We start from the raw sequence: 27,673 nt of genomic DNA, 5'->3' as shown, positions 1-27,673 counted from the left end.
TTTTCCGTGTGTGTGTGGTTTTTTTTTTTTTTTTTTAATTGATGTCTGCTTTGGTCTTTGCTATTTTCTTTTTTATTTTTGGAGGCGGGAGGCAGGAGACAGAGTTTCGCTCGTCGCCCAGGCTGGAGTGCAATGGCGCAATCTTGCCTGACTGCAACCTCCGCCTCCCGGGTTCAAGCTGTTCTTCTGCCTCAGCCTCCCGAGTAGCTGGGACTACAGGCATGCGCCACCCCGCCTGGCTAATTTTTGTATTTTTAGTAGAGATGGGTTGTTACCTTGTTGGCCAGGCTGGTCTCAAACTCCTGACCTCAAGTGATCCACCTGCCTGGGCCTCCCAAAGTGCTGGGATTACAGGTGTGAGCTACCATGCCTGGCAGTCTTTGTTATTTTCTTTCTTCTACTTAGTTTAGTTTAATTTGCTCTTTTTGTTGTTTCATAAAGGGTAAGCTGTGATTATTGATTTGAAACTGTTCTTCTTTCTACTATAGGCATTTGGTGATAAAAAATTTTCCCCTAACTAGCATCTCACAACTTAGAATATTTTGTATTTTCATTTTCATTTAGTTCCAAAATACTTTCAACTTTCCTTTTGATTTTTTTAATCCATGGGTTATTTACAAGTCTGTTCTTTAGCTTCACATATTTGTGGATTATTCAGATACCTTTTGGTTGTTGATTTCTAATTCAATTCCATTGTAGTTAGAAAACACTATTTTTTATGACCTGAATTATTTAAAAGCTAATGAAATTTGTTTGATGGTCCAGAGACATTTTAACTTGATAAATTTCTTGTATGCACTTGAAAGGAATATATATTCTGCTCTTGGTAGGATAGGTGTTCGAAAAATGTCAATTAGGACGAGTTGCTTGTTAGTGTTGTTCAAGTCTTCTCTGTCCTTACTGAATTTCTGTCTAGCTGTTTTCATCAAGTACTGAGAGAAGAGGGCTGAAGTTTCTGACTGTAATTGTGGGTTTTGTCTGTTTTCTTTTGAACTTCTATCAGTATTTACTTCATATGTTTTGAAGCTCTGTCATTAGCTGCCTAAACCTTTAGGATTATTTCTTTTTGATGAATTGACTTCTTTATCATTTTGAAATGATATCTTTCTCCCTGGTAATAGTCTTTGCTTTGGAATCTACTTTGATATTAATATAGCCATTGCCACTTTTCATTTGATTAGTGTTAGCAGGATATATATATATTCCCATCTTTTAAATCTACTTGTGTTTTTATATGTGAAGTGGGTTTATATTGTTGGCAGCATATGGTTGGGTCTTTTTTATCTAACCTAATTATCTATGCCTTTTAATTGAGATGTTTGGATAGTTACATTTAACATGATTTTTGATATGGTTAGGTTTGAGTTTGTCATCTTTCTATTTGTTTTCTGTTTGGCCTGTCTGTTCCTTAGTACCCTTTTTTCTCCCTTCTTTTGAATTAGTTGAGTAAATTTTATGATTATTTTCCCTCGATTTATTATTTCAGTGACTGCTTTATGATTTATAGTATATACCTTTTTTTTTTTTTTTTCTGGGACCGAGTCTCGCTCTGTTACCCAGGCTGGAGTGCAGTGGTACGATCTTGGCTCACTGCAACCTCCGCCTCTCAGGTTAGAGCGATTCTCCTGCCTCAGCTTCCCAAGTAGCTGGGATTACAGGCACGCATTGCCACGCCCAGCTTATTTTTGTATTTTTAGTAGAGACAGGGTTTCCCCATGTTGGCCAGGCTGGTCTCGAACTTCTGACCTCAGGTGATCCACCTGCCTCAGCCTCCTGAAGTGTTGGGATTACATGGGTGAGCCACTGCGCCCAGCCTATAGTATACATCTTTAACTTGCCAGAGTGTACACCTTTAAGTGATACTATACCACTTCCCATGTAGTATAAGAACCTTGTAAGAATCTACTTCTATTTCTCCACCCAACCTTTATGCTTTTGTTGTCATATATTTTACTTATCATGTTATCAGCCATACACTATATTATTTTGTTTAAACAAGTAGTGATCTTTTAAAGATTTTTAAGTAATAAAAAGTCTCATACCCATGTAGTACCATTTACAGCGCTCTTCATTTCTTTGTGTACTTTTTTTTTTTTTTTTTTTTTTTTTGACACAGACAGCTGTGTTGCCCAGGCTGGAGTGCAGTGGTGCAATCTTGGCTCACTACTACTTCCACCTCCTTGGTTCAAGCGATTCTTTTGCCTCAGTCTGCAAAATAGCTGGGATTACAGGCATGTACCACTACGGCTGGCTAATTTCTTTTTTTAGTATTTTTAGTAGAGATGGGTTTTGCCATGTTGGCCAGACTGGTTTCGAACTCCTAGCCCCAAGTGATCGTGTGCCTGGGCCTCCCAAAATGCTGGGATTACAGGCATGAGCCACTGTGCCCAGCCGATATTTCTATTCAGTATAATTTTGTTTCTGCATGAAGGACTGCCTTTAACATTTTTTTCTGTGATGATGATCTGCTGGTAATGGATTCTTAAAAAAATGTTTTTGGATACATAATTTGTACATATTTATGGGATACATGTGACATTTTGATAATCAAGGTATTTAGGATATTCATCACCTTGAACATTTATTATTTATTTGTGCTGGGAACATTTCAAGTCTTCTCTTACAGGCTGGGCATGGCGGGTCATGCCTGGAATTCCAGCACTTTGGGAGATCAAGGCAGGAGAATTGCTTGAGCCCAGGAGTTTGAGACCAGCCTGGGCAACAATGCAAGACCCTGTATCTACAGAAAATTTAAAAAATTAGCCAGGTGTTGTGGCATGCACCTGTGGTCCCAGTGTTTCAGGAAGCTGAGATGATGAGATTGCTTGAGCCCAGGAGATTGAGGCTGCCTACAGTCAGCCGTGTTCATGCCCCTGCACACTAGCCTGGGCGACAGTCCAAGACCGGGTTTTAGGGGAAAAAAAAAAAAAAAGCCGAGCGTGTTAGCTTGCACCTGTAATCCCAGCATTTTGGGAGGCTGAGGCTGGTGGATTAATTGAGCCCAGGAGTTCAAGACCATCCTAGGCAACAAGGAAAAACCCCACCTCTACAAAAAGCACAAAAATTATGCAGATGTGGTGGCAGCCGCCTGTGATCCCAGCTACTTGAGAGGCTGAGGCAGGAGGATTGCTTGAGCCCAGGAGGTGGAGGCTGCAGTGAGCTGTGATCATGTCAGTGCACTCTAGCCTGGACAACAGAGCAAGACCCTGTCTCCAAAAAAAGAAAAAAAAAATCTCTTTTAGCTATTTTTATTTTTTTTTTTTGAGATGTAATTTTGCTCGTTTCCCAGGCTAGAGTGCAATGGCAGGATCTCGGCTCACTGCAACCTCCGTATCCCGGGTTCAAGCAATTCTCCTGCCTCAGCCTCCTGAGTAGCTGGGATTACAGGCAGGTGCCACCACTCCCGGCTAATTTTGTATTTTTAGTAGACACGGGGCTTCTCCATGTTGGTAAGGCTGGTCTCGAACTCCAGACCTCAGGTGATCCGCCCTCCTTGGCCTCTCAAAGTGCTGGGATTACAGGCGTGAGCCACTGTACCCGGCCTCTTCTAGCTACTTTGAGATACACAATATATTGTTAACTATTGTCACCCTACCATGTTATCAAATGACAGAACTTATTCCTTCTAACTAGCTGTATGTTTATATGCATTAACCAACCTTTCTTTATTCCTCTTCCTCTGTGTGTGATGGATTCTTTATGCTTTTGTTTGTCTGAAAAAGTCTTTACTTTGGCATCTTTTTTTTTTTTTTTTTTTTTTGAGACGGAGTCTCGCTCTGTCACCAGGCTGGAGTGCAGTGGCATGATCTCAGCTCACTGCAACCTCCACCTCTCAGGTTCAAGTGATTCTCCTGCTTCAGCCTCCTGAGTAGCTGGGACCACAGGCATGCACCACCACGCCCAGCTAATTTTTTGTATTTTTAGTAGAGATGGGGTTTCACCATTTTGGCCAGGATGGTTTTGATCTCTTGGCCTTGTGATCTGCCCGCCTCGGCCTCCCAGAGTGCTGGGATTACAGGCGTGAGCCACTGCGCCTGGCTTTGGCTTCTTTTTTAAAGATACTTTCGGGAGGCTGAGGTGGGCGGATCACGAGGTCAGGAGATCGAGACCATCCTGGCTAACACGGTGAAACCCTGTCTCTACTAAAGATACAAAAAATTAAGCTGGTGTGGTGGCACGCGCCTGTAGTCCCAGCTACTCAGGTGGCTGAGGCAGGAGAATTGCTTGAACCCAGGAGGCAGAGGTTGCAGTGAGCCAAGATCCGAGATCGTGCCACTGCACTCCAGCCTAGGCAACAGAGCGAGACTCCATCTCAAAAAAAAAAGGATACTTTTGTTCTGTTTAGAATTCTAGGTTGATGGCTTTTTTTTTCCTTTGTTATTTGAAGATTTTATTCTACTGTATTCTTGTTTGTATTGTTTCTGATAAGAAGTCTGTTATTATCTGTATCTTACTTTTTATGGAAGATGTCATTTTCTTTTCCGGGTGCTTTTAAGACCTCTTCATCACTGGTGTTGAGGAGTCTGATTATCATATGCTTTGGTTAGTTTTTTTTCATATTTCTTGGCTTAAGATTAATTGAGCTTCTTGGATTTGTGGGTTTATAGTTTTCATCAAACTTGGAAAAATTTTGGTCATTATTTGCCCTTCTTTCTCCCCGCCTTACGTTTAGAACTCCATTTACTACCGTATTAGGGAATATTAATATTAGATTATTAAGAAGTATTATTAGTATATTGGAAGGTCTCATAGTTTACTGATTTTTTTTTATGTTTTGGATTTTTTTCCTCTGCGTGTTTCATCTTGGATAGTTTCTATTGCTATGTCTTCAAGTTCACTAATCTTTTCTTCTGCTACATGTAATCTGCCATTCTAGTTTATTTTTTAATCTCAGAAACTGTAGTTTTTATCTAGTTCATCTTGGGTCTTGTTTTATATCATCTATGTGTCTTCTTAACTTTTTGAACATATGGAATACAGCTAAAATGATATACTTCTCTGCTAATTGTGACATCTCTTCCAGTTCTAGAATTTCAATTGATCATCCTCTTTTCTTATCCTGGGTTGTTTTCCTGATTCTTTGTGTGCCTGGTAACTTTTGGCTATCTGATATTCTGAATTTTACTTTCTTATATTTTGGATATTTTCCTATATCTGTAAATTCTTTTTTTGTTTCGTTTTGTTTTTGGGGGCAGGGTCTCAGTCTGTCACAACCTCCTGGGCTCAAGCAATCCTCCTACCTCAGCTTCCCGAGTAGCTGGGAACTACAGGTGCATGCCACCACACCCAGCTAATTTTTTTTTTTTTTTTGGTAGAGAAATGGGGTTTTGCCATGTTGCCCAGGCTGGCCTCAAGCTCCTGGTCTCAAGTGATCTGCCCACCTTGGCCTCCCAAAGTGCTGGGATTACAGGTGTGAGCCACCGTGTGTGGCCACCTATAAATTCTTGAGCTTTTTTCCGGGATACAATCAAGTTATTTGAAAACAGTTTTATTATTTTGGGTCTTGCTTTTATGATTTGTTGGGTGGGTCCATTTAGGGTTAATTATTGTCTAGTATAAGGCGATACCTTCCTGAGTATTCGACCCAAGGCCCCACAAATTATGAGATTTTATTTTTATAGTCCAGCTTTTGGGAACAAGCACTCTTCCCAGCTCTGTGTGAGCACCTGGTACTGTTCCCTCCAATACTTCAGCATGGTTCTTTCTTCTGTCTTGGGTAGTTTCCTCATAAGTATACTATCATCATACTTAAAGGGGACCCTCTCTAGTCTCCTGGATTCTCACTGTGTGTAGCTGTCTCCTTCTTGGTGCTGTGTCGTGTGAACTCTGATTGCCTTGGTCTTCCTGGGTGCTTGGCTTCACTTTCTTAATTCATGGTGTTCGCTGGGTCCACCTGGATTTGCTTTCCCCTCACTACGACTTAGAAGCTCTCCTAAGTCAGTAAGCTGGAGTGGTCATAGGACACACCTTGTTTGTTTGCCATCTTTCAGGAATCACTCTCCTCACCTGATGTCCGTACATGCTGAAACAATTAAAATAACACACACGAGAAGCAACAGTTTTCAAGACATTGGACATCAGTTGCTGATAATAAGAGGTTCTCTTAAATGAATGAGACTGAAAGTTGGCTTTATACCAAGCAACTTGGTCCCCATTTTTTACTTTTTTATATTTAGAGAAGGAATTTGTTATCATAAATTGATTAGTCAAAAATGTCTTTCTGTAATCTGAATGTATTTATGGGTTCACAAAGAAATATCTTTCTGAGTAAAATATCTTTACTTACAAAGTATTCAGTAGGTATAAATGGCAATACATAAATACAGATTGTATATTTTATTAAATAAATGACTTAAAAAGAGTATGGATTGGCCGGTCACAGTGGCTCACGCCTTAATCCCAGCACTTTGGGAGGCCGAGGCGGGCGGATCACGAGGTCAGGAGATGAGACCATCCTGGCTAACACGGTGAAACCCCGTCTCTACTAAAAATACAAAAAAATTAGCTGGGTGTGGTGGCGGGCGCCTGTAGTCCCAGCTACTCGGGAGGCTGAGGCAGGGAGAATGGCGTGAACCCAGGAGGCGGAGCTTGCAGTGAGCCGAGACTGCGCCACTGCACTCCAGCCTGGGCAACGGAGGGAGACTCCATCTCAAAACAAAAAAACAAAAAGAAAACAAAAAAAATAGTATGGATTAACAGATTTGGCTGAAAATCTAAGAATGTGTGAACTGTAACCTGCCTATAAAAGTAAGCCAACTAACTGTATATGCGTGTGTGTGTGCATATATATAGATATATATAAAATAAATTTATATAGAGATGGGGGTTTCCCTATGTTGCCCTGACTGGCCTTAAACTCCTGGGCTCCAGTTATCTGACCGCCTCGACCTCCCAAAGTGCTGGGATTACAGGCATGAGCCACTGTGTGCAGCCAAACTTGATTATTTTTAGAGTTTGATATACAGTGTTAGTAATCCTGTATACATGACATTAGATGCTTTTAAATTCTTTAATTTATATATAATGTAATGTATGTTCTTTAATTTGAATCTGTCTGATTTGAAAAATGAACTTGACCTCATTGAACTACTTTATATATTTATGAAGAATTGATTTACTTTGCAGATTATTGACATAAACAGTGTTACTGATTGACCTTAACAGAACAAGCTTTTTCAAATATTGTAATCATCTTTATATTAACATTTTGTTTATTAAGGATTTTATTGCATCTAAAGGATTTTACGTGGCTTATAGGATTGAATAAAATGTGGAATAGAACAATTAATGATAAAACAAGCAACAACTGAATAGCCATCACTTAAAGGAAACATCAGTTTTCAGAGATGAGCTGATTACAGCCATAAGGCATTGAATTTGGTTCTTAGATTTCCTGGTACCTAAGGTGGAAAGAGAAATGTGTTGGGTTACAAGCTGTCAGTATCTTAGAAAAGAAAGCATCCCTTTGTTGTTGTTGTGTTTGGTTAAAACATTTTTTAAATTCTAAATTCACTGTGTGTGTGTGTGTGTGTGTGTGTGTGTGTATCTAATGTCTCTTCTCACTGAAGGTACACATTATAGAAATAGACCTTGGAGAGCCAGGCGCGGTGGCTCACGCCTGTAATCCCAGCACTTTGGGAGGCCGAGGCGGGTGGATCAGCTGAGGTCAGGAGTTTGAGACCAGCCTCAATATGGAGAAACCCTGTCTCTACTAAAAATACAAAATTAGTCGGGCATGGTGGTGCATGCCTGTAATCCCAGCTACACGGGAGGCTGAGGTGGGAGAATTGCTTGAACCTGGGAGGCGGAGGTTGTCGTGAGCCGAGATCGCGCCATTGCACTCCAGCCTGGGCAACAAGAGCGAAACTCCGTCTCAAAAAAAAAAAAAAAGTAGACTTTGGAGAAAATAGCAGAATAGGTGATGAATACGTCTACTTTAATAAATGGCATCACCATCCTCTTGTCATAGGTTACTAAGACAAGAAACTTTCATCTTTAACAATGTGGTAGAAAAAGATAAATTTATGTTGGGACTGTAGCTGGAGTTTGAAATGTCTGTGGGGCAACCTCACATCTCCCCAGCCCACTACTGCTCTTTTCTGGCTTTATAATAATATTTGAACCTGTTCCTTTTTTCTCTGTTCTTACCATCATTACTTTAGTTTAAATTTTTATTGTTTCTTGCTTGAACTTTTGCAGCAGCTTACTAGTTGATCTCCCTATGCAGGTCTTTTTTTTTTTTTCCCCCTCTTGAATCTCTTACATGGTCCTGTCACAATCTTTCTTTCTTTCTTTCTTTCTCTTTCTTTCTTTCTTTTTTTTTTTTTTTTTTTTTGAGACAGGGTCTCACTCTGTCGCCCAGGCTGGAGTGCAGTGGCACGAGCCCACTGCAACCTCTACTTGCCGGGTTCAAGCAATTCTTATGTCTCAGCCTCCTGAGTAGCTGGGATTACAGGCATGCACCGCCATACCCGGCTAGTTTTGGTATTTTTAATAGAGATGGGGTTTCGCCATGTTGGCCAGGCTGGTTTTGAACTCTGGGCCTCAAACAGTCCACCCGCCCTGGCCTCCCAAAGTGCTAGGATTACAGGCATGAGCCACCATGCCCAGCCAGGTCCTGTAGCAATCTTTCTAAAGCACATTAAGAGCTTGTCACTAGCTGGCATGGTGGTTCATGCCTATAATCCCAACACTTTGAGAGGCTGAGGCGGGTGGATCGCTTGAGGTCAGGAGTTCGAGACCAGCCTGGCCAACATGGTGAAACCACGTCTCTACTGAAAATACAAAAATTAGCTGGGCGTGGTGGCAGGCGCCTGTAATCCCAGCTACCTAGGAGGCTGAGGCAGGAGAATCTCTTGAACCCAGGAAGCGGAGGTTCCAGTGAGCCGAAATCGCGCCACTGCACTCCAGTCTGAGCAGCAGAGCGAGACTCTGTCTCAAAAAAACCAAAAGAGCATGTCACTAACTGCTCTAAAACCCTCTATGGCTTTCCTTTGCCTATGTGATACAGTACAAAATCCTTGGCCAATATTTAAGGCAATCTGTTATCTGATCCTAGCCTCCCTTTTCAGCTAAATGTTGAAGTAGTTGAATTATATAAAAAAACAAAGCAGTGTAATAACATTCTTCAAGATGTCTATTATATAAATAATTTTTAGGTGACAGTGTTGCAAATGCATGCTTTTTTTTTTTTTTTTTTTTTTGAGACAGAGTCTCGCTCTGTCGGCCAGGCTGGAGTGCAGTGGCAGATCTCGGCTCACTGCAAGCTCCGCCTCCTGGGTTCACGCCATTCTTCTGCCTCAGCCTCATGAGTAACTGGGATTACAGGCGCCCGCCACCATGCCGGGCTAATTTTTTGTATTTTTAGTAAAGACGGGGTTTCACCACGTTAGCCAGGATGGTCTCGATCTCCTGCCCTCGTGATCCGCCCACCTCAGCCTCCCAAAGTGTTGGGATTACAGGTGTGAGCCACCGTGCCCAGCCCATACTTTTTTTTTTTTGAGACAGAGTTTCGCTCTTGTCTCCCAGGCTAGGGTGCAATAGCGCGATCTCAGTTCAGTGCAACCTCCGCCTCCCAGGTTCAAGCAATTCTCCTGCCTCAGCCTCCCGAGTAGCTGGGATTACAGGCGCCTGCCACCAATGCCCGGCTAATTTTTTTGTATTTTTGATAGAGACGGGGTTTTGCCATGTTGGCCAGGCTGGTCTCGAACTTCTGAATTAAGGTGATCCACTTGCCTTGGCCTCCCAAAGTGCCGGGATTATACCTTTTTAATGTAAATACTTTGCACGTTAAGTTAAGGTGAAAGACATATGTTGCATATGCCCTTATCTGAATTCTAATTCTCCTCTGAAGATGCAGATCTCCTTGTATCCGTGCTCTAATAAGTGATGGATTCTCCCATGCCTGAAGAAGTCAGCCTTCCTACTATTGTAATATTGCTACTGTTATGCCTCTGTTGCTGCTATTATACTTCAGCACCCATCTGAAAATTCTTCTTGTTTTGGGGTGCATGCTGCTGGAGCACACCATCTTTCAAACTTTGTCGCTGCTCTTATTTCTCAACCTCCTGGGTCACTTCATTAAGTTTATCAAGGACTTCAATACCTGGCTTATCATCTTAAGACTGCTTCATCTCTTGCTACCATTTTAAGGACTTTTAATAGATAATGAAATTGCTCTTTTAACTTCTCATGTTCACTGTATTTGATATACTTAAATAACTACGCTACTATTCCATTTAAGCGATTACCCTTTTGCAGACTTCTGTTACAAAAGTTTAACAAAAAGTTTAATATGAAAATGTACATGACCTGATTTTTACGTAATAATAAAATTGGCCCTTTGGAGAGGGGACTTGAATTTCTCTGCTGAACAATGATTATTTATACTTGTTCCAAGTTTTCTTTTTTTTTTTTTTTTTTTTTAGACAGTCTCTTCTTGTCACCCAGGCTGGAGTGCAGTGGCACGATCTAGGCTCACTGCAGTCTCCACCTCCCTGGTTCAAGCAATTCCCCCGCCTCAGCCTCCTGAGTAGCTGGGATTACAGGCACCCGCTAGCACACCTGGCTAATTTTTGTATTTTTAGTAGAGATGGGGTTTCACCATGTTGGCCAGGCTGGTCACAAACTCCTGACCTCAAGTGATCTGCCCGCCTTGGCCTCTCAAAGTGCTGGGATTACAGGCCTGAGCTACTGCGCTTGGCCTGTTCCAAGGTTTCTAACGCTATGGTACTATTTCCTCATATTACCACCATTCCAATATCATTGTTGCCCAAAGATCCCCACAATTCTTTGAACATGTCTGCCACAGTTTAACTTCAATTCTAACTTCTTTTTTTGTTTTTGTTTTTTGTTTATTTTTTGAGACGAGTCTCACTCTGTCGTCCAGGCTGGAGTGCAGTGGTGAGATCTCGGCTCACTGCAACCACTGCCTCCTGGGTTCAAGCTATTCTCATGCCTCAGCCTTTGGAGTAACTGGGACCACAGGTGCATGCCACCATGCCCGGCTAATTTTTGTATTTTTAGTAGAGATGGGGTTTCACCATGTTGGCTAGGCTGGTCTCAAACTCCCGGCTTCAAGAGATCCACCTCCTTGGCCTCCCAAAGTGCTGGGATTACAGGCATGAGCCATTGCGCCCGGCCAATTCTGACTTCTTGTCTATAAATTTTTTTCAACTCAGGAGGGTGAGCTTTGCTCGTGGTGACTACTTCATGGGCCCAGAGCTGCTGTGAAATGGAATTTGTGGCTTCACTTACGCTCCTGTGATTCAAGCCCTGGTGTTTTGTGTTTGACCAAACTTTTCTTATGTAACCAAATCCTACCTTTAATGTTGATATTTTCTGGTGTTCTGTCCTCCAGATCTCTTTTCTTCTAACTCTTTATATCAGTGGTCCCCAAACTTTTTGACACCAGGGACCAGTTTCGTAGACGACAGTTTTTCTACAGACAGTGGGGGTGAGGAATGGTTTCGGGATGAATCTGTTCCACCTCAGAAGATCATCAGGCATTAGATTTTTTTTTTGAGACAGAGACTTGCTCTGTCACCCAGGCTGCAGTGCAGTGGCACGATCTCGGCTCACTGCAACTTACACCTTCCAGGTTCAAGTGATTCTCCTGCCTCAGCCTCCCTAGTAGCTGGGGCAACAGGCGTGTGCCACCACCCTTGACTATTTTGTATTTTTAGTAGAAATGGGATTTCACCGTGTTGCCCAGGGTGGTCTTGAACTCCTGACCTCAAGTGATCCACCCACCTCGGCCTCCCAAAGTGCTGGGATTATAGGCCTGAGCCACCACCAATCAGGCATTAGATTCTTATAAGGAGGGTGCATTCTAGATCCTTTACATGTATAGTCTGTGATACCTGTGCCGTAGCTAATGATATTTATACTAGACTGCCTTCCCATCACCCTTATATGTGAAAGCTTCTAGTCTTCTTTAAAATCTCAGGGCAGAATCGATAGATAGCCTCTATGAAGTCTTCCCTATCATGTAGGTATAGGAGTTTTTTGTACACTGAGCATCTTTCCCTCCAGTAGTTTGATTTTTTTATTACAACATATTTATTTATTTGCTTGCCTTCCTGAGGGCAGATGTGTATCTTTTCATGTTCATATTCCTAGACTTAGCATGGCGCCTGGCATATAATCAGTGTTCAGTAAATATTATTTAGTTCATGAATGAATATACTAGGTTTGAGGGGAGCAAAATTGCTGTTTTGTGAGCAACTCATGAGCAAGCAATGGACAATGATAGAAAAGACATTAAAGTCAGCATTCCTTGGGTTGTCTTAAGTATCGGTGCAAAGAAATTTGGTTCATAAACTAAGGTCCATAATGTAATAGAGAAAAACAAACAAAAATATAAAACAGGACTTTAACTGAAAAATATGACATTATGGCAGAGGGTATAAGATAATCTTCCTTGTTAAAAACTTTAGACAAATTACATTTAACAGAGTTTAATTGAGCAAAGAATTTGTGAATTGGGTAGCTTCTCCACCCCTCACTATGTTGCCGAAGCTGGTCTTGAACTCCTGGCCTCATGTGATCCTCCTGCCTTAGTCTCCTAAAGCACTGGGATTACAGGCATGAGCCACTGTGCCTGGCTTCAGCTATATTATTTATTTAAAACTTTTGATCTTCAGTTTACCTGTATATAAAATTAAAATAATAACACCTCAAATATGAATGAAAAAATGAATTTGAACCACAGTTTATGGAAAAAATTCAAGCATCATTTGACTTTTCATAGGAACCTTAAGGAAATAAAATTGAATCAGGGATGTTGTGACTTGCTTAATGTTAAGAAGTATAATTTGTTCTTAAAAAAACAAACTGAGTACCAGGTGCAGTGGCTGAAGCCTGTAATCCTAGCACTTTGGGAGGCCGAGGTGGGTGAATCACGAGGTCAGGAATTTGAGACCAGGCTGGCCAACATGATGAAATCCCGTTTCTACTAAAAATACAAAAAATTAGCTGGGCGTGGTGGCGGGTGCCTGTAATCCCAGCTTCCTGGGAGGCTGAGGCAGGAGAATCACTTGAATCCAGGAGGCAGAAGTTGCCGTGAGCTGAGATCACACCACTGCACTCCAGCCTGGGCAACAGTGTGAGACTCCATCTCAAAAAAATTAAATAAAATAAAAAACTGAGTAGAAATCCCTGAATGATCTTGATGTGGTTTAGATTCTGTTCTTCTGTCTCAGTCTTTATTAGAAATGGGTAAATTAGGGTCTGGGTGCAGTGGCTCACAACTGCAATTCCAGCACTTTGGGAGGCCAAGGCAGGAGGATTGCTTGAGCCCAGGAGTTTGAGACCAGCCTGGGCGACATAGTGAGACCCCCATCTCTACAACTTTTTTTTTTTTTTAATTAGCTGGGTGTGGTGACATGTACCTGTTGTCCCAGTTACTTGGGTGACTGAGGCGAGAGAATTACGAGCCCAGAGGTCGAGGCTGCAGCAAGACCTTGTCTCAAAAAAAAAAGAAATGGGTAAATTAGAAAATTATTTAAGCTAGGTGTTAGAAAACAAAGGAGAATTAAATGAATGAAAGGAAATAAAATTTCTTGTTGGTATTTATTTCAAAAAATGCAAGGAATTCACCTAGCAACAATTACTCTTTCCTTCTCCACCCAAACCTAAAATAGAATAACTAGGATAAGAGGTGTGTTTGTGTTACCAAAAATTTGTTGTTTTAATGTAAATTCTTTTAGGTTGTTAGCTTCAAGGTTCCCAGTCGTCTTCCCTTTTCCATCAATTGTTCTTAGGGCTAAGCCACTTACTGTAAATATGCCATTTCTTATAAAATGTGTTTAATAAAAATAATTACCCGTTCTTGCTTATATCTTGTTCTTTGAAATCTGAAAATGATGGATCTGATCTGATCTCTATCTGATCTTCACAGATAGTGTGAGAACCATTTGAATAAATAGATACAGTGCTTTGCTAAATTTTGGGTAACTGTAAAGGAGTAAAGGAGTTAATGGTATAGTAAAATAGAATCATGTGTCAAATATGAAACATGAGTATAAAAGAGAAGAGTCATATCTAAATGAGTGGCTCAGAGAAGGCTTCATGGGGCAGGGACATTTGATCTGTGCCTTGGAAGATGATGATTAACATTTCAATAGATAGAAGTGAAGGAAGAGAGCCTTTTGTAGTTCATAAGCATGATGATTGGGTTTTCACACTCATATATGAGATGTACCTCCCACAAACCTTTTTATGATGTTGGCACATTACTCGTCTGATATGATTTTTTTTGAAAAAAGACATGAAGGAAAAGCAGTTAGGATAAGAGCACAGACATGAATGCAGGCAAGTGGAAGGCAGTGGTCCTTCTAGCTTTTAAAAATAAAGATATTAGGCCTCGACCTTAAAATTTCGATTTAATAGCAAGGTAAATAGAAAAGAACTAGTGTTTGTGAGAGATACTGTGGAGAGATACTTTATGGATTTGGTAACCAGTTTTTTGTTTTTGTTTTTTTTTTTTTGAGACGGAGTGCTGGAATGCAGTGGTGTGATCCCGGATCACTGCAACCTCCGCCTCCCGGGTTCACGCCATTCTCCTGCCTCAGCCTCCCGAGTAGCTGGGACTACAGGCGCCTGCCAGCACGCCCGGCTAATTTTTTGTATTTTTTAATGGAGACGGGGTTAGCCGGGATGGTCTCGATCTTCTGACCTCGTGACCTCATGATCCGCCCGCCTCAGCCTCCCAAAATACTGGGATTACAGGCCTGAGCTACCGCGCCTGGCTGGTAACCAGATTTTAATGAAGATTTCAGAAGTGGAGATGATGCCACTTCTCTGACTGTAGCACTCTACTTTTTAAAACCCTGTTTTACTGGTGAATTTATAACAGGAACATATTTCTTACCTCCAGCACCACTATCAAGGCTGTTCAGCCTACACACTGAAACTCTGTATCATTCCTTCTCTTATGTTTTTTTTCTTTTTGAGACAAGGTCTCACTCTGTCACCCAGGTTGGAGTGCAGTGGCACAATCTCGGCTCACTGCAACCTCTGCCTCCCAGGCTCAAGCAATTCTCCCAGCTCAGCCTCCTGAGTAGCTGGAACCATAGGTGTGCACTACCACGCCCAGCTAATTTTTTGTATTTTTTTGTAGAGATGGTTTCGAACTCTTGAGCGCGCACAAGTGATCCACCCACCTCAGCCTCCCAAAGTGCTGGTATCAGGCATGAGCTACTGTGCCTGGCCCATTCCTTCTTCCCATAGTCAAAACCACTGCTACTCAAAATGTAGTCCACAAACTGGTACTAGTTTACTGACTGTTATTACAGTTCTGCAACAGCTTAATTATGGAAATTGAGTGTGTTGAGAAGGTCATCTCAGCTTGACAGTACTGTGATATCCAAGCATGTGATTAGTGGACTTGTCTTATGAAATGGGGTGTAGATCAATCCTGGTGCTTTTCACCTTATTTTCTAGTAATACATTTGTCATAAAGCATTGGTCTGTGACAAATTGGAATTTAAAAACAAAAGCAAAAAAACTGGTCCTTCACAGACAGTTTGAGAACACGAGCTATACTGTGCATTTAGAATTAACTTCCTCTGCCTTTATCCTCTGTTGTTTCAAAGTATATTTTCTCTTCCCAGTATAATAGGATTTTCCTTATTCAGTGTAATGCATTTTCCAGTATATAAAACCTCTTTTTACTTCTTTATAATTTAAAGTATTTGCAAAGCACTGTATCTATTTATTCAAATGGTTCTCAAGCTATCTGTGAAGATCAGATCAGATAGAGATCAGATCAGATCCATCATTTTCAGATTTCAAGGAACAAGATATAAAAAAGAACGGGTAATTATTTTTATTAAACACATTTTATAATTTAAAGTATTTGCATTGTGCAAAAACTTAATGTTTATAAAATGTCTGCCTATATTTGTTTTAGCCACTTTAGATTTTAAATTTCCAGATACCATATGTTTAATTATTTTCAGTATCCAAAATAATGTCTTTGAGTGTTAGGGAAATGATTTAATGAATCAAGAAATTATCTGTTTTGGACATGTAGAATTAGATACAGAATACTGGCAGTACTGTTTCATTTTTATTTATTTATTTGCTTGTAGAGATAGGGTCTGGCTATATTGCCAGGCTAATTTCAAACCCCTGGCCTCAAGCTATCCTCCCACTTCAGCCTCCCAAAGTGTTGAGATTATGGATGTGAACCACCATGCATGACCAGTAGTACTGTATTTTGATTACTCGCCTATTATCGGACTACTCAATTAAAAAATAACATTATTTTGTATTCTGTAATAATGGTATACTAGTAACTAGCTAGTCTTCAACTGCATAAATGTGAAGGTAATGCATTTGCTTGCAATAAATATCAGTAACTTGATGATATAACAGTTTGTAATATCTAGACTTAGGAAAAAAAATTTTGCTTTTCTCAGTCTGATCTCCATGAGCTCTTCAACTTCTTTTTAGGTTAATTCTTTTCAGCCTGGCCAAGAAGGTATAGCTCTCAGATTCAGTTAGCCAGGTAGGGTCTGGCAGATCTCACAAATTAGGATGTCAAGGGGTTGAATATTAGATGAGCTAAAAGGAATAGATCAGCAAAAAAGGAAAAGAAACGGAAACTCATACCTTTTAGCAATCACTCTCCATTTCTCCTTACTTCCTGCCCCTGCCAGCCATTAGATACTTTCCATCTCTGTGGTTGACTCTTCTGCATGTTTCATATAAATAGAATAATAAATATATGGCCTTTTGTGTCTGGCTTCTTTCACTTAGCATAATGTTTTCAAAGTCCATCACATTGTAGCTTATAATACTATTTCGTGCTTTTTACGGCTAGATAATATTCATTGTATGGATTATACCATATTTTGTCTATCCGTTCATCAATTGATGGACATTTGGGTTATTTCCACTGTTTGACCATTATGAATAATAACATTATAAACATTTGTGTGGGCATACATTTTCTTTCTTTTTCTTTTTTTTTGATAGAGATGAGACACTTTTGCCATGTTGCCCAGCCTGATCTTATGTTTTCAATTCTTGGGTATATAATGTTCTAGGAATGGAATTGCTGGGCCATATGATAACTCTATATTAAACTTGTTAGGGACCTGCCACACTGTTTTCCAGAGTGGCTTCATCATTTATATTCCCACCAGCAGTGTACAAAGATTCAAATTTTCCCATATTGCCAACACTTGGTATTGTCTGTCTTTCTGATTATAGCTATCATAGTGGGTTAGAAATAGTATCTCATTGTGGTTTTGCTTTGCATTTCCCTGATGGCTAATGATGTTAAACGTTTTTTCATGAGCTTACTGGCTATTTGTATATCTTTTTAGGAGAAATATATATTCAAATCCTTTGACCATTAAAAATTTTTGTTTTACAATTGAATTATAAGAATTCTTTCTATATTCTGGAGACTAATGTTTTAAAATCAGGTATATAATTTGCAAATATTTTCTTGCATTCTGTAGGTTATTTTCTCATTTTCTTGATAGTGTCCTCTGAAGCAAAAAGGTTTTGAATTTTGATGAAGTCAAATTTATTTTTTCTTTTATTGCTTGTGCATTTAGTGTCATATCTAAGAAAGAATTGACTGATTCAAGGTCATGTTTTCTTCTGAGTTTTATAATTTTAGTTTTTACATTTAGGTTTTTGGTTTTTGATCCATTTTGAGTTAATTTTTCAAGTATAGTCTTCATTCTTTTCAACTGTGTGTTGAAAAGACTTTTGAAGGGTACCAAACAACTCAATGAGGAAAAAAAAGTCAACCATTTGTTAAAAATACTTTTTTTTTCCTCCTTTTCCTACTTGAGTTGTTTGGTACCCTTGTCGATGATCAATTGATCATCAGTGTAAGGATTTATTTCTGAACTCTCAATTGTTCCATTCATCTATATGTCTGTCCTTATCCCGGTACTACACTCTGTTGATTAGTGTAGCTTTGTAGTAAGTTTTGAAATGAGACAATGTCAGTTCTCCACCATTGTTCTTGGTGGCTCATGCCTGTAATCTCAGGACTTTGGGAGTAGAGGTGAGAGGATCACTTGAGTCCGGGAGTTTGAGACCAGCCTGGGCAACATGTGGCAATGCCTGTCTCTACAAAAAATTTAAAAAATGAGCCAGGTGTAATGGCATAAACTTGTAGTCCCAGTGACTCAGGAGGCTGAGGTGGGAGGATTGCTTGAGTCTGGGAGGTTGAGGCTGCAGTGAACTGTGACTGCACCACTGCATTCCAGCCTAGGTAACAGCGAGACTCCATTAAAAAAATATATATATACTGTTTTGACTATTCTGGGTCACTTGCATTTTCTTTTGAATTTTAGGATTAGCTTGTCAGTTTTTTCAAAAAAACTATGTTAGGATTTTGGTAAAGAGTACATTGAGGCTGGGTGTGGTGGCTCATGTCTGTAATCCCAGCACTTTGGGAGGCCATGGCGGGTGGATCACCTTAGGTTAGGAGTTCAAGACCAGCCTGGCCAACCCCGTCTCTACTAAAAATACAAAAATTAGCTGGGTGTGGTGGCACATGCATGTAATCACAGCTACTCTGGATGCTGAGGCAGGAGAATCTCTTGAACCTGAGAGGCGGAGGTTGCAATGAGCCGAGATTGAGCCACTGCACTCCTGCCTGGGCAACAGAGTGATACTCTGTCTCAAAAAAAGAAAAAATAGAAGAAAAAAAAGAGTACATTGAATCTTTAGGTATATTTGGGGGCTGTTGCTATCTTAACAGCATTCAGTCTTACTCATGAACACAGAATGTCTCCATTTGTTTTAGTCTTTAATTTTTTTCAGTAATGTTTTGTAGTTTGCAGTGTACAAGTCTTGTACTTCTTTTGTTAAATTTAAGTATTTTATTCTATTTCAAACTATTGTAAATGGAATTGTTTGTTTAATTTCACTTTTAGGTTGTTCATTGCCAGTGTATAGAAATACAGTTGATTTTTCTTATTGATCTTGTATTCTGCAACCTAGTTGAGCTTGTTTGTCAGTCAGATAGGATTTTTTGGTGGATTCCTTAGGATTTTCGATATCCAAGATCATGTCATTTATAAGTAGAGATAGTAATGCTTTGGACTTTACAATGTGTGTGGCTTTTATTTCTTTTTCATGCATAATTGTCTTGGCTAGAATTTACAGTATAATATTAAATAAAAATAACAAAAAGACATCCATGTCTTGTTCATGCTTTTAGGGGTAAAGCTTTCAATCTTTTATCACTAAGTGTGTTGTTAGTTGTGACCGTTTCAGATACCTGTTATCAGGTTAAGAAATACTTTTCTTTTCCTAGCTTTTTGAGTATCTTTAGGATGAAATTATATTGGGTTTTGTCAGATGTTTTTTCTGTGTCTATTGAAACTATCATGTGAGTTTTGACCTTTATGTTAACATAAGGTATTACAGTGATTGATTTTTATATGTTGAACCAACCTTGCCTTCTGGGATGAATGTCACTTAGTCATAGTGAGTGTGTGTGTATGTGTGTGTGTAGATAGATAGATAGATAGATAGATAGATAGATAGATAGATAGATTCAGTTTTCTAGTATTTTGTTGAGGATTTTTACATTCATATTCGTAAAGGATGTTGGTCTGTATTTTTCTTGTAATGTTTTTGTCTGATTTTCATATGAGAATATTGGCCTCATAGAATGAGCGGGAAATATACTCTATTTTTTGGAAGAGTTGGTAGGATTCACCCATAAGCCATTTGAGTCCAAGCTTTTCTTGGAAGTAGTTTTTTTTCCCCCACTAATTCAATCTTCTCATTCATTGTAGGTTGTTTCAGAATTTCTATTTCTTCTTGAGTCAGTTTTGGTGGTTTGTGACTTTCTAGTAATTTGTTCATTTCATATAGGCTGTGTAATTTGCTAGCATACAGTTGCTCATAGTATCCTCTTATAATTTTTATTTCTGTAGGGTTAGTAGTAATGTATTATATTCCAGTCCAGATTAGTGATTTGAATCTTATGTCTTTTTCAGTTTGGACAGTCTAGCTAACAGTTTGTCAAGTTTTTTGAGTGTTTCAAAGAACCAATTTTTGTTTAATGATTTTTTTGGGGGGGGTCTCTATTTCTTTTATGTCCTTTCTAATCTTTATTTCCTTCTTTGTGCTTTAGAATTAGTTTGCTCTTTATTTTCATATGTATGTATGACCACACCTGGCTATTTTTAATTTCTTTGTAGAAATGGAGTCTCACTAAGTTGCCCGGGCTGGTCGTAAACTGCTGGGCTCAATTGAGACTCCTGCCTCGGCCTTCCAAAGGGTTGGGATTACAGGCATGAACCAACGCACCCAGCCAATGGTCTTACTTCCTAAGGTGGAACATTATGGTTCTATTTTCAGATTTCTTTCTCATATAGCAATTTAAAGCTATAGATTTTTCTGTCAGCACTGGATTAGCTGGATGCCATAAGTTTTGGTATGTTGTATTTTCATTTACATTCATCTCAAAGATTTTCTAACTTCTCCTGTGATTTTTCTTTGACCAATTGGTTATTTAGTTGTGTATTGCTAAATTTCCACATATTTGTGAGTTTTCTTAATTTCCTTATGTTATTGATTTCTAATTTCATTCCACTGTGGCCAGATAACATACTTTGTCTTCAGTCCTTTTAAATTACTGAAGTTTATTTTATGGCCTTACATATGGTCTATTTTGGATGGTATATCATGTGCATTTGAAAAGACTGTGTATTCTTTTGTTGTTAGATGGGCATTCGATAGATGTCGGTTAGATCTGGTTGCATTATAGTATTGTTTAGGTCTTCTATTTTCCCTTCTGTCTAGTTCTATTCATTATTGAAAGTAGAGCGTTGACTCTTAAATTACCATTGTTGAATTGTGTGTATATTCCTTCAATTCAGTTCTGTTCAGTTTCTGCTTTGGGGGTTGGGAGTTCTGTTGTTAAGTGCATATATGTTCACAATTGTTATATCTTCTTAAAAGATTAACCCTTTAACTATTATAAAATGTCCTTCTTCTCTAGCAATAATTTTTTTTTTTTTTTGAGACAGTCTAGCTCTGTTACCCAGGCTGGAGTGCAGTGATGCAATCTTGACTCACTGCAACCTCCGCCTCCTGGGTTCAAGCGATTATGCTGCTTCAGCCTCCCTGGTAGCTGGGACTACAGGTGCCCACCACCACGCCCAGCTAGTAGAGACAGGGTTTCACCATGTTGGCCAGGATGGTCTCGATCTCTTAACCTCATGATCCGCCCACCTCGGCCTCCCAAAGTGCTGGGATTATAGGCGTGAGCCACTGCGCCCAGCCTAATTTTGATCATTTTTATTAGCGTTAGAAAGTAAATAATTTCCAGACTTTGTTAGCATGCCTTATGGGAAGGAAATTGAGAGAGAATACTTTGGCTCCTAATATGTCACAAAATCTTGAGTTGATTCATGTTTGCTTTTGTTGTGTTTTTTTGGTTTGCTTTGTTATTGTTCTCATTTTCTTTTTTTTCCTCGAACATTGTGTCTTTGAAACATTAATTTTAGGAAATTTAGAGGTAATTATAGCAGCCTATTTCTTTATTATTATTTATTATTTCTTTATTATTATTTCATTATTATTATTATTATTTTTTAGTGACAAGGTCTTGCTTTGTTGTCTAGACTGGAGTGCATTGGCTCAATCATAGCACACAGCAACTTAACTTAAATTCCTAGGCTCAAGGGATTCCCTCACCTTAGTCTCCAGAGTTGCTGGGACTAGAGGCACATGCCACCATGCTTGGCTGATTTTTTAGTTTTGTGGAAATGGAATCTCAATGTGTTGCCCAGGCTGGTCTCAAACTCCTGGCCTCAAACAACCCTCCCACTTCAGCCTCCTAAAGTACTGGGATTACAGATGTCAACCACCTTGCCCAGCCCAAGCCTGTTTTATTCTAATTTCATAATTCTTTAAACTACTCTGTGGGAAAACTAGAACACCTTTCCTCTTTATTTCAGTTGTATGTGTTTTTATTTTGATATTTGATAAACTATATTTAACTAGTATTTGATGACTATTATTCTTATAGGCAGATAATAGATAAATATTTAGTATTCTTTTTTTACAGATGTATTACATTGGAGGCTGAATAGATCTAGGGTTACCTGTTGTTTAAATCCTGACTCTACTTCTTATGAGCTACGTTTCTTAGACTCTCTGTACCTAAATTTTCTCACCTGTAAAATGGAGATAATAATGGTACTAATTTCATAGTATTGCTATGTAGATTATAGGAATTAGTTTCTGTGGAGTGCTGAGAATAGTGTGCATTGTTTAGAAAACATTCGCTTTGTGTTACACATTATTAATAATTTTGTCTAGTTCTGTGAAAAGTCACATAGGTAGTAAGTGTTACAGACAGGAGTGAAATCTGGGTATTCTAATTCCAGTCAAGAGGAGGCAGTTCTATTTTGCCTGTCAGTAGGTTATGCAGTCTTTTCCAAGGTAAAAATTTCCATATTTTATGAACTGAATATAATGAAGTAAAAATAATTAATTTTGTTAGTAATAAAACACATTTGAGTACATATTGTTTGCTCAGCATTGTGCCAATTTTTAGAAATCCTGAGGTAGACATAGTTTCTATTCTAAAGATGCTAGACTAGTCCTGGAAGAAAGACAATAAGACATTTGAAACATTGTTCTTTCCATAAAAGAGAAATGTACAGAATCCAAGGGAATAGAGAGGAAAGGCATATATCCCTTTCCTTTTGGAATGGCAGAACAAAAAACAGTCTTGGAAAATCACATAGATAAGACATCACTAAAAAGTTACTATGCCAGGTGTTGTGGCTATCGCCTGTAATCTCAACACTTTGAGACCAAGGTAGGAGGATTGCTTCAGCCCAGTAGTTTGAGACCAGCCTGGGCAACATAACAAGACCCCATCTCTACAAAAGTTAGCTAGGTGTGGTGGGGAGACCTGGGTCCCAGGTACTTTTGGAGGCTGAGGTGGGAGGATTGCTTGAACTCAAGAAGTTGAGGCTGCAGTGAGTTGTAATCATGCCACAGCACTCTAGCCTGGGTGATAGAGTGAGACCCTGTCTCCCCCGCAAAATTGTAATGAATATTCATAGGATATGATAATACATGAAAGAGTTTAAAGTGCTATCTATATGTTGTTACTGTACTTTATTTTGAAATCTTATGTTGAGCCTTAGTGCATTCTAAGAAATTAATTGATGTTTACCTTTAACTTGAGTTTATTTACAATGAATAGTTTCTTTATTTCCTTTCAAAAATCTTTTATTTTTTCAGTTGCCTTTTAAAATTATGTTTTGAGGCTGGACACAGTGGCTCACGCCTGTAATCCCAGCACTTTGGGAGACTGAGGCGGGCGGATCACTTGAGGTCAGGCTGGCCAACATAGTGAGACCCCATCTCTACTGAAAATATAAAAATTAGCCAGGTGTGATAGTGGGCACCTGTAATCCCAGCTACTCGGGAGTCTGAGGCAGGAGAATCGCTTGAACCCTGGAGGTGGAGGTTGCAGGGAGCCGAGATTGTACCACTACACTACAGCCTGGGCCACAGAGCAAGACACCATCTCAAAAAAATAAAACAGAAACAAAAAATTCTATTTTGTATTGTAAAAGAAGTAATGTGCTTTTTGTAAACAATTTGGAATAGTAGGAAGTACATAAAGTAGAATTTCTCCACTCTTTTTCACCAGCATTCTCACTTACCCTGAAAATGAACTAAGCAACCATAAAACTAGTCATGCTCCCTAGAGGTAACGCTGCCTAGTTGTTTGGTATCTTCTATGCATAAATACATATACATATGCATAAGTACATGCAAGCATATCTCAAGTCTACTTGTTTATTTTTATTAAAATGCTCTAAGCTTTAGCCAAAATGGATTATTTTTCTGGATACTATCATACCTCACGTTTTTCTTTTCTTTTTTTTTTTCGTTAATAGGTTCTTATTGGTAGCACTTAAAAATGGTATCTTAAATATATTTTGTTAACAAAATATATTATTACAATTAATTTCCCCGTGTCATTTTATTTCTTAAAATGTGATTACAAGGAAATTTAAAATCACATATGTAGCTAATATTTGTGGCTTGCATTATATTTCTAGGAGACAGCACTGATTGAGACAGATTGCTGGTTATGCATTTGCTAATCTCTTCCAAGAGGGACCCAGAAACTACAGTTCTCCAATCTGGATCTCAGAGATTATGAGAGAACCAGGCCACTTTGACTTTTTTTTTTTAAAGCTTCATAGTAAATAGTAAATTTAAAAAAATTTTTTATTATACTCTAAGTTCTAGGGTACACGTGCACAACGTGCAAGTTTGTTACATATGTATACATGCATACCTCACGTTTTTCTTGCTCCATGTATTTTTTATGCCTTGAACGCCCTTCCCATTCAACTCCACCACTTTATGTCTAGTGTTCTTCCTGTCCTTAAAAGTCTTTTCAGATATTATGTACTCTGTCAGGCCTTTTTTCTTTCCCCACCTTTGTGCTTTATTGAGCTTTGAACGTACTCTTGTGTTTCTAAACTGCCATATACTTTGACATCTCACTTTTAGTACTAACACTTTCTACTGTTCATATAGTTATTCATTTAATTTTGCATGCCCTGCTCTTACTGACAGTTTCTTTAGAGCAGTACTGTCTGTGTTTGAGCTTTTTAATCCCTAAGTACCTATTTACAAAGCCTATTGTTAGGTACCTATTTACAGAATAAATATATTTCAGACATTATAAATTCTTCTTTTTTTTTTTCCCCCAAGGTAGAGTCTCACTCTGTCTTCCCAGGCTAGAGTGCAGTGGCGCAATCTTGGCTCACTGTAGCCTCCACCTCCTGGGGTCAAGTGATTCTCGTGCCTCAGCCTCCCAGGTAGCTGGGATTACAGGTGCACGCCACCACACCCAGCTGATTTTTGTATTTTTAGTAGAGATGAGGTTTCACTGTGTTGGCCAGGCTGGTTTTGAACTCCTGACCTCAGGTATCTGCCCACCTTGGCCTCCCAAAGTTGGGATTACAGGCGTGAGCCACCGTACCTGGCCTTCAGACATCATAAATTATTATTCTGATTTTAAACTGTCTTGGGGAGAAGTTAGGAAAGCTGTAGCTGTGAATTGAAAATAGAACTTAACTTCTTTTTTTGGTATGATTAATGATTTTGAATAAGTTTTTCTGAGCCATTGTTTTCTTGATCAGTTTTTAAAATTAAAACTAAAATCGACAAAGACTAAAGTTTTAAGAACGAGGATATAGACATAGAAATATATATTGTAAATATTTTAATAGAATAGAATTTTAGGAGCAGTTCTTTGACTTTGAAGGAAACTTGTTGCTGAATATTTGCTAAACTTGATTTAACATACATGTAAATAATCAGTAATTTTTTTTTATTTTTCAGAGAATGCAGAATCTATTGATCTTAAACAGTTTTTCGACCAACATTTTTCACATATATACTATGTGTTCTTTGAAAATTTTGTGACTATTGAAGCTAGTCTTAAACAGAAAGGTAAGATGCTAACATATATCTTGGCTTATGTTAATATTTCTAATAATTGTCATAAACATAACTTAAAGGCTGTTGGACATATTGTTTCACTTATTTTTGTCGGACAGCTTTTTGCTTTCCCTCTCACACTACTATCATAGGTCTAGTGACCTGTATTTTAAAGACAACTGATGGGTTAGTATTACTATCCTTATTACTTTACAATGGCTTTGAAGATTTGCTTTTTCACTGGTCAGGTTGATTTGTTCCCTCATTGTGCCTTCTTTGGTTCTGCCCTAGGAGCATATGTCACATTTGAGCAGTCATTTTCATATTTTCATTTTCAGAGCTTATTTGAAGTTCTTTGTAATATATCATGATTTGTTTCTAGACATAAATATGTGGAACCTAAATTTAATTACAGTACTCAAAAGAGTAAAGAGAGTGACTGTGATATTTTCTACACAATGAATGGAATATGCTTTAAACATTTTACTAAATAATTGCTGGGAAAAAAAAAACCTTCATTCTTGAAATATTTTAAGTTCATTAAGTGATTGTTAACAATGAGGACAAAATGATATGTTTTAAATGTTTTCTTATAAAAATGTTTTAGGTCACAAGTCTCAAAGAGAGGAATTGGATGCTATACTTTTTATTTTTGAGGTAAGTGCTTCTGAACCTAACTTTTCCCTTTTTCAAAAATAATTTTTGGAACATACAAAGGAATATATTTAAATTATAAAACATGTAATGAAACACTCTGAATTTGCCAGCCTTTCTAAGAACTAAATCTAAATTTTTTAAATATGCCTGACTGAATCCTATACTTTTTGAGGTACAATGTATTACTTTTTGGTACAGATATAATTATGTTTTTATACATTTGACACCACAAAATTGGTATGATATTCAGTGTGTTTGCAAACAATGAAAATTTTAATTTGTCGAAGGTTTACTGAAATGGAAAATTTGATTTTGTTTTAACTCCAAAACATTCTTACCTAAGAAGGTATATTCCTGTAACTTTTATGTGCCTGAGGGATTTATTGTTTCTTGGTTCACTGCTTTTCATTGCAAACTTGTTTAAAATAGTCTTAAATATTTTAAAAATTGTCATTTTACATTAGATTGGAAATGGGGCAAGTCTTTATAAATAAAAGTCAGGAAACATAGCTCATAGGTAAATGAACAAAATTTTGATGCTCTGCTAGTTTTTTTTTTTAATTTTTAGCACACTTAAAAATTAAGACCCTTTTACTCCCCTTTTAAAATAACTCCTTGCTCTTTATTGTCTTTCAAAGTAAACAGATAAACAGTCATAGGAGTATTCTGATCTTCACTGAGAATTATAGGAGTATTCTGATCTTCACTGAGAATTTCGAGACCTGTAGAAAGCCAGGAGTATGCATAGAAAATAATTTGGAAATCAGTTTCTGAAGATTGAGCTATTCTGTCTGGTGCTAATTAAAGATAATTCACTCTTGGCTGTATGTGGTGGTTCAAAGTAATCCCTGCACTTTCGGAGGCTGAGGTGGGAGGTTCATTTGAGCTCAGGAGTTAGAAACCAGCCTGGGCAACACCGCAAGACCTAGTCTCTACTAAAAATCAAAAAAGTTAGCCAAGGCATGGTGGTGGCAGGCACTTGTAGTGCTAGTGACTCAGGAGGCTGAGGTGGGAGGATCCCTTGAACCCAGGAGGTCGAAACTATAGTGAGCCGTGATTGTGCCACTGCACTCTTGGGCAAGAGAGTGAGACCCTGTCTCAAAAATAATAATAATAATAATAATTCACTCTTTAGTATTTTGATGTAATTTAGAATTTGAACAACCTCATTTATATGTCTCTTAGCTGTTGATTTAGTTACAGGGGGAAAAAAAAAGAATTTTTTTTAAGAGTTCCAAACAGCAGTAACGCTGATGTTAGTATCTGTTCTGCAGTTAATTTTCATTAGTCGTGACCCCTGAGGAATTTGATTATATTACTTCCTGAAGTGTTTGCATGAACTGTTCACAAGGGGAATATTGAAACGTAGTTGCTTTGAGAAAGAATAAAAATATCCACAGAGAAAGCAAGCTAATGATTCTTGGAAAGTATTCCTTCAAATGTTTACGCTTGCCTTAGATTCAGGAAACTGAGATGATTGATTAGTTAATAGAAGCCCTTTTGGAGTATTCCTTATATGTAAAAATAACTATTTTTC

The 27,673-nt window shown here is 38.6% G+C and overlaps 1 protein-coding gene and 1 non-coding gene across 18 annotated transcripts in view; both read left to right on the top strand.

Annotated features, from left to right (window-relative positions):
* Positions 1–27,673, top strand: part of RALGAPA1 (Ral GTPase activating protein catalytic subunit alpha 1) — a 270,569-nt gene that overhangs the window by 8,238 nt on the left and 234,658 nt on the right. For all 17 annotated transcript variants that reach the window (XR_010150907.1, XM_001141541.7, XM_063792836.1 and 14 more), the window contains 2 exons: positions 25,381–25,491; positions 26,087–26,136. Coding sequence is in view for 12 of the 17 variants with exons in the window: in XM_001141541.7 (XP_001141541.2) it covers positions 25,381–25,491; positions 26,087–26,136 (161 nt within the window). In the remaining 5 variants the exon portion in view is untranslated. The remainder of the gene's footprint in view (positions 1–25,380; positions 25,492–26,086; positions 26,137–27,673) is intronic.
* On the top strand, positions 14,145–14,248 carry LOC112205504 (small nucleolar RNA U13). The gene has a single exon (XR_002939454.1). It is a non-coding gene; the product is annotated as a small nucleolar RNA U13 (small nucleolar RNA).

Source organism: Pan troglodytes, chromosome 15, assembly GCF_028858775.2.
Source record: "Pan troglodytes isolate AG18354 chromosome 15, NHGRI_mPanTro3-v2.0_pri, whole genome shotgun sequence".
NCBI lineage: Eukaryota > Metazoa > Chordata > Mammalia > Primates > Hominidae > Pan > Pan troglodytes.
This window is presented reverse-complemented; position numbering and strand designations above follow the sequence as displayed.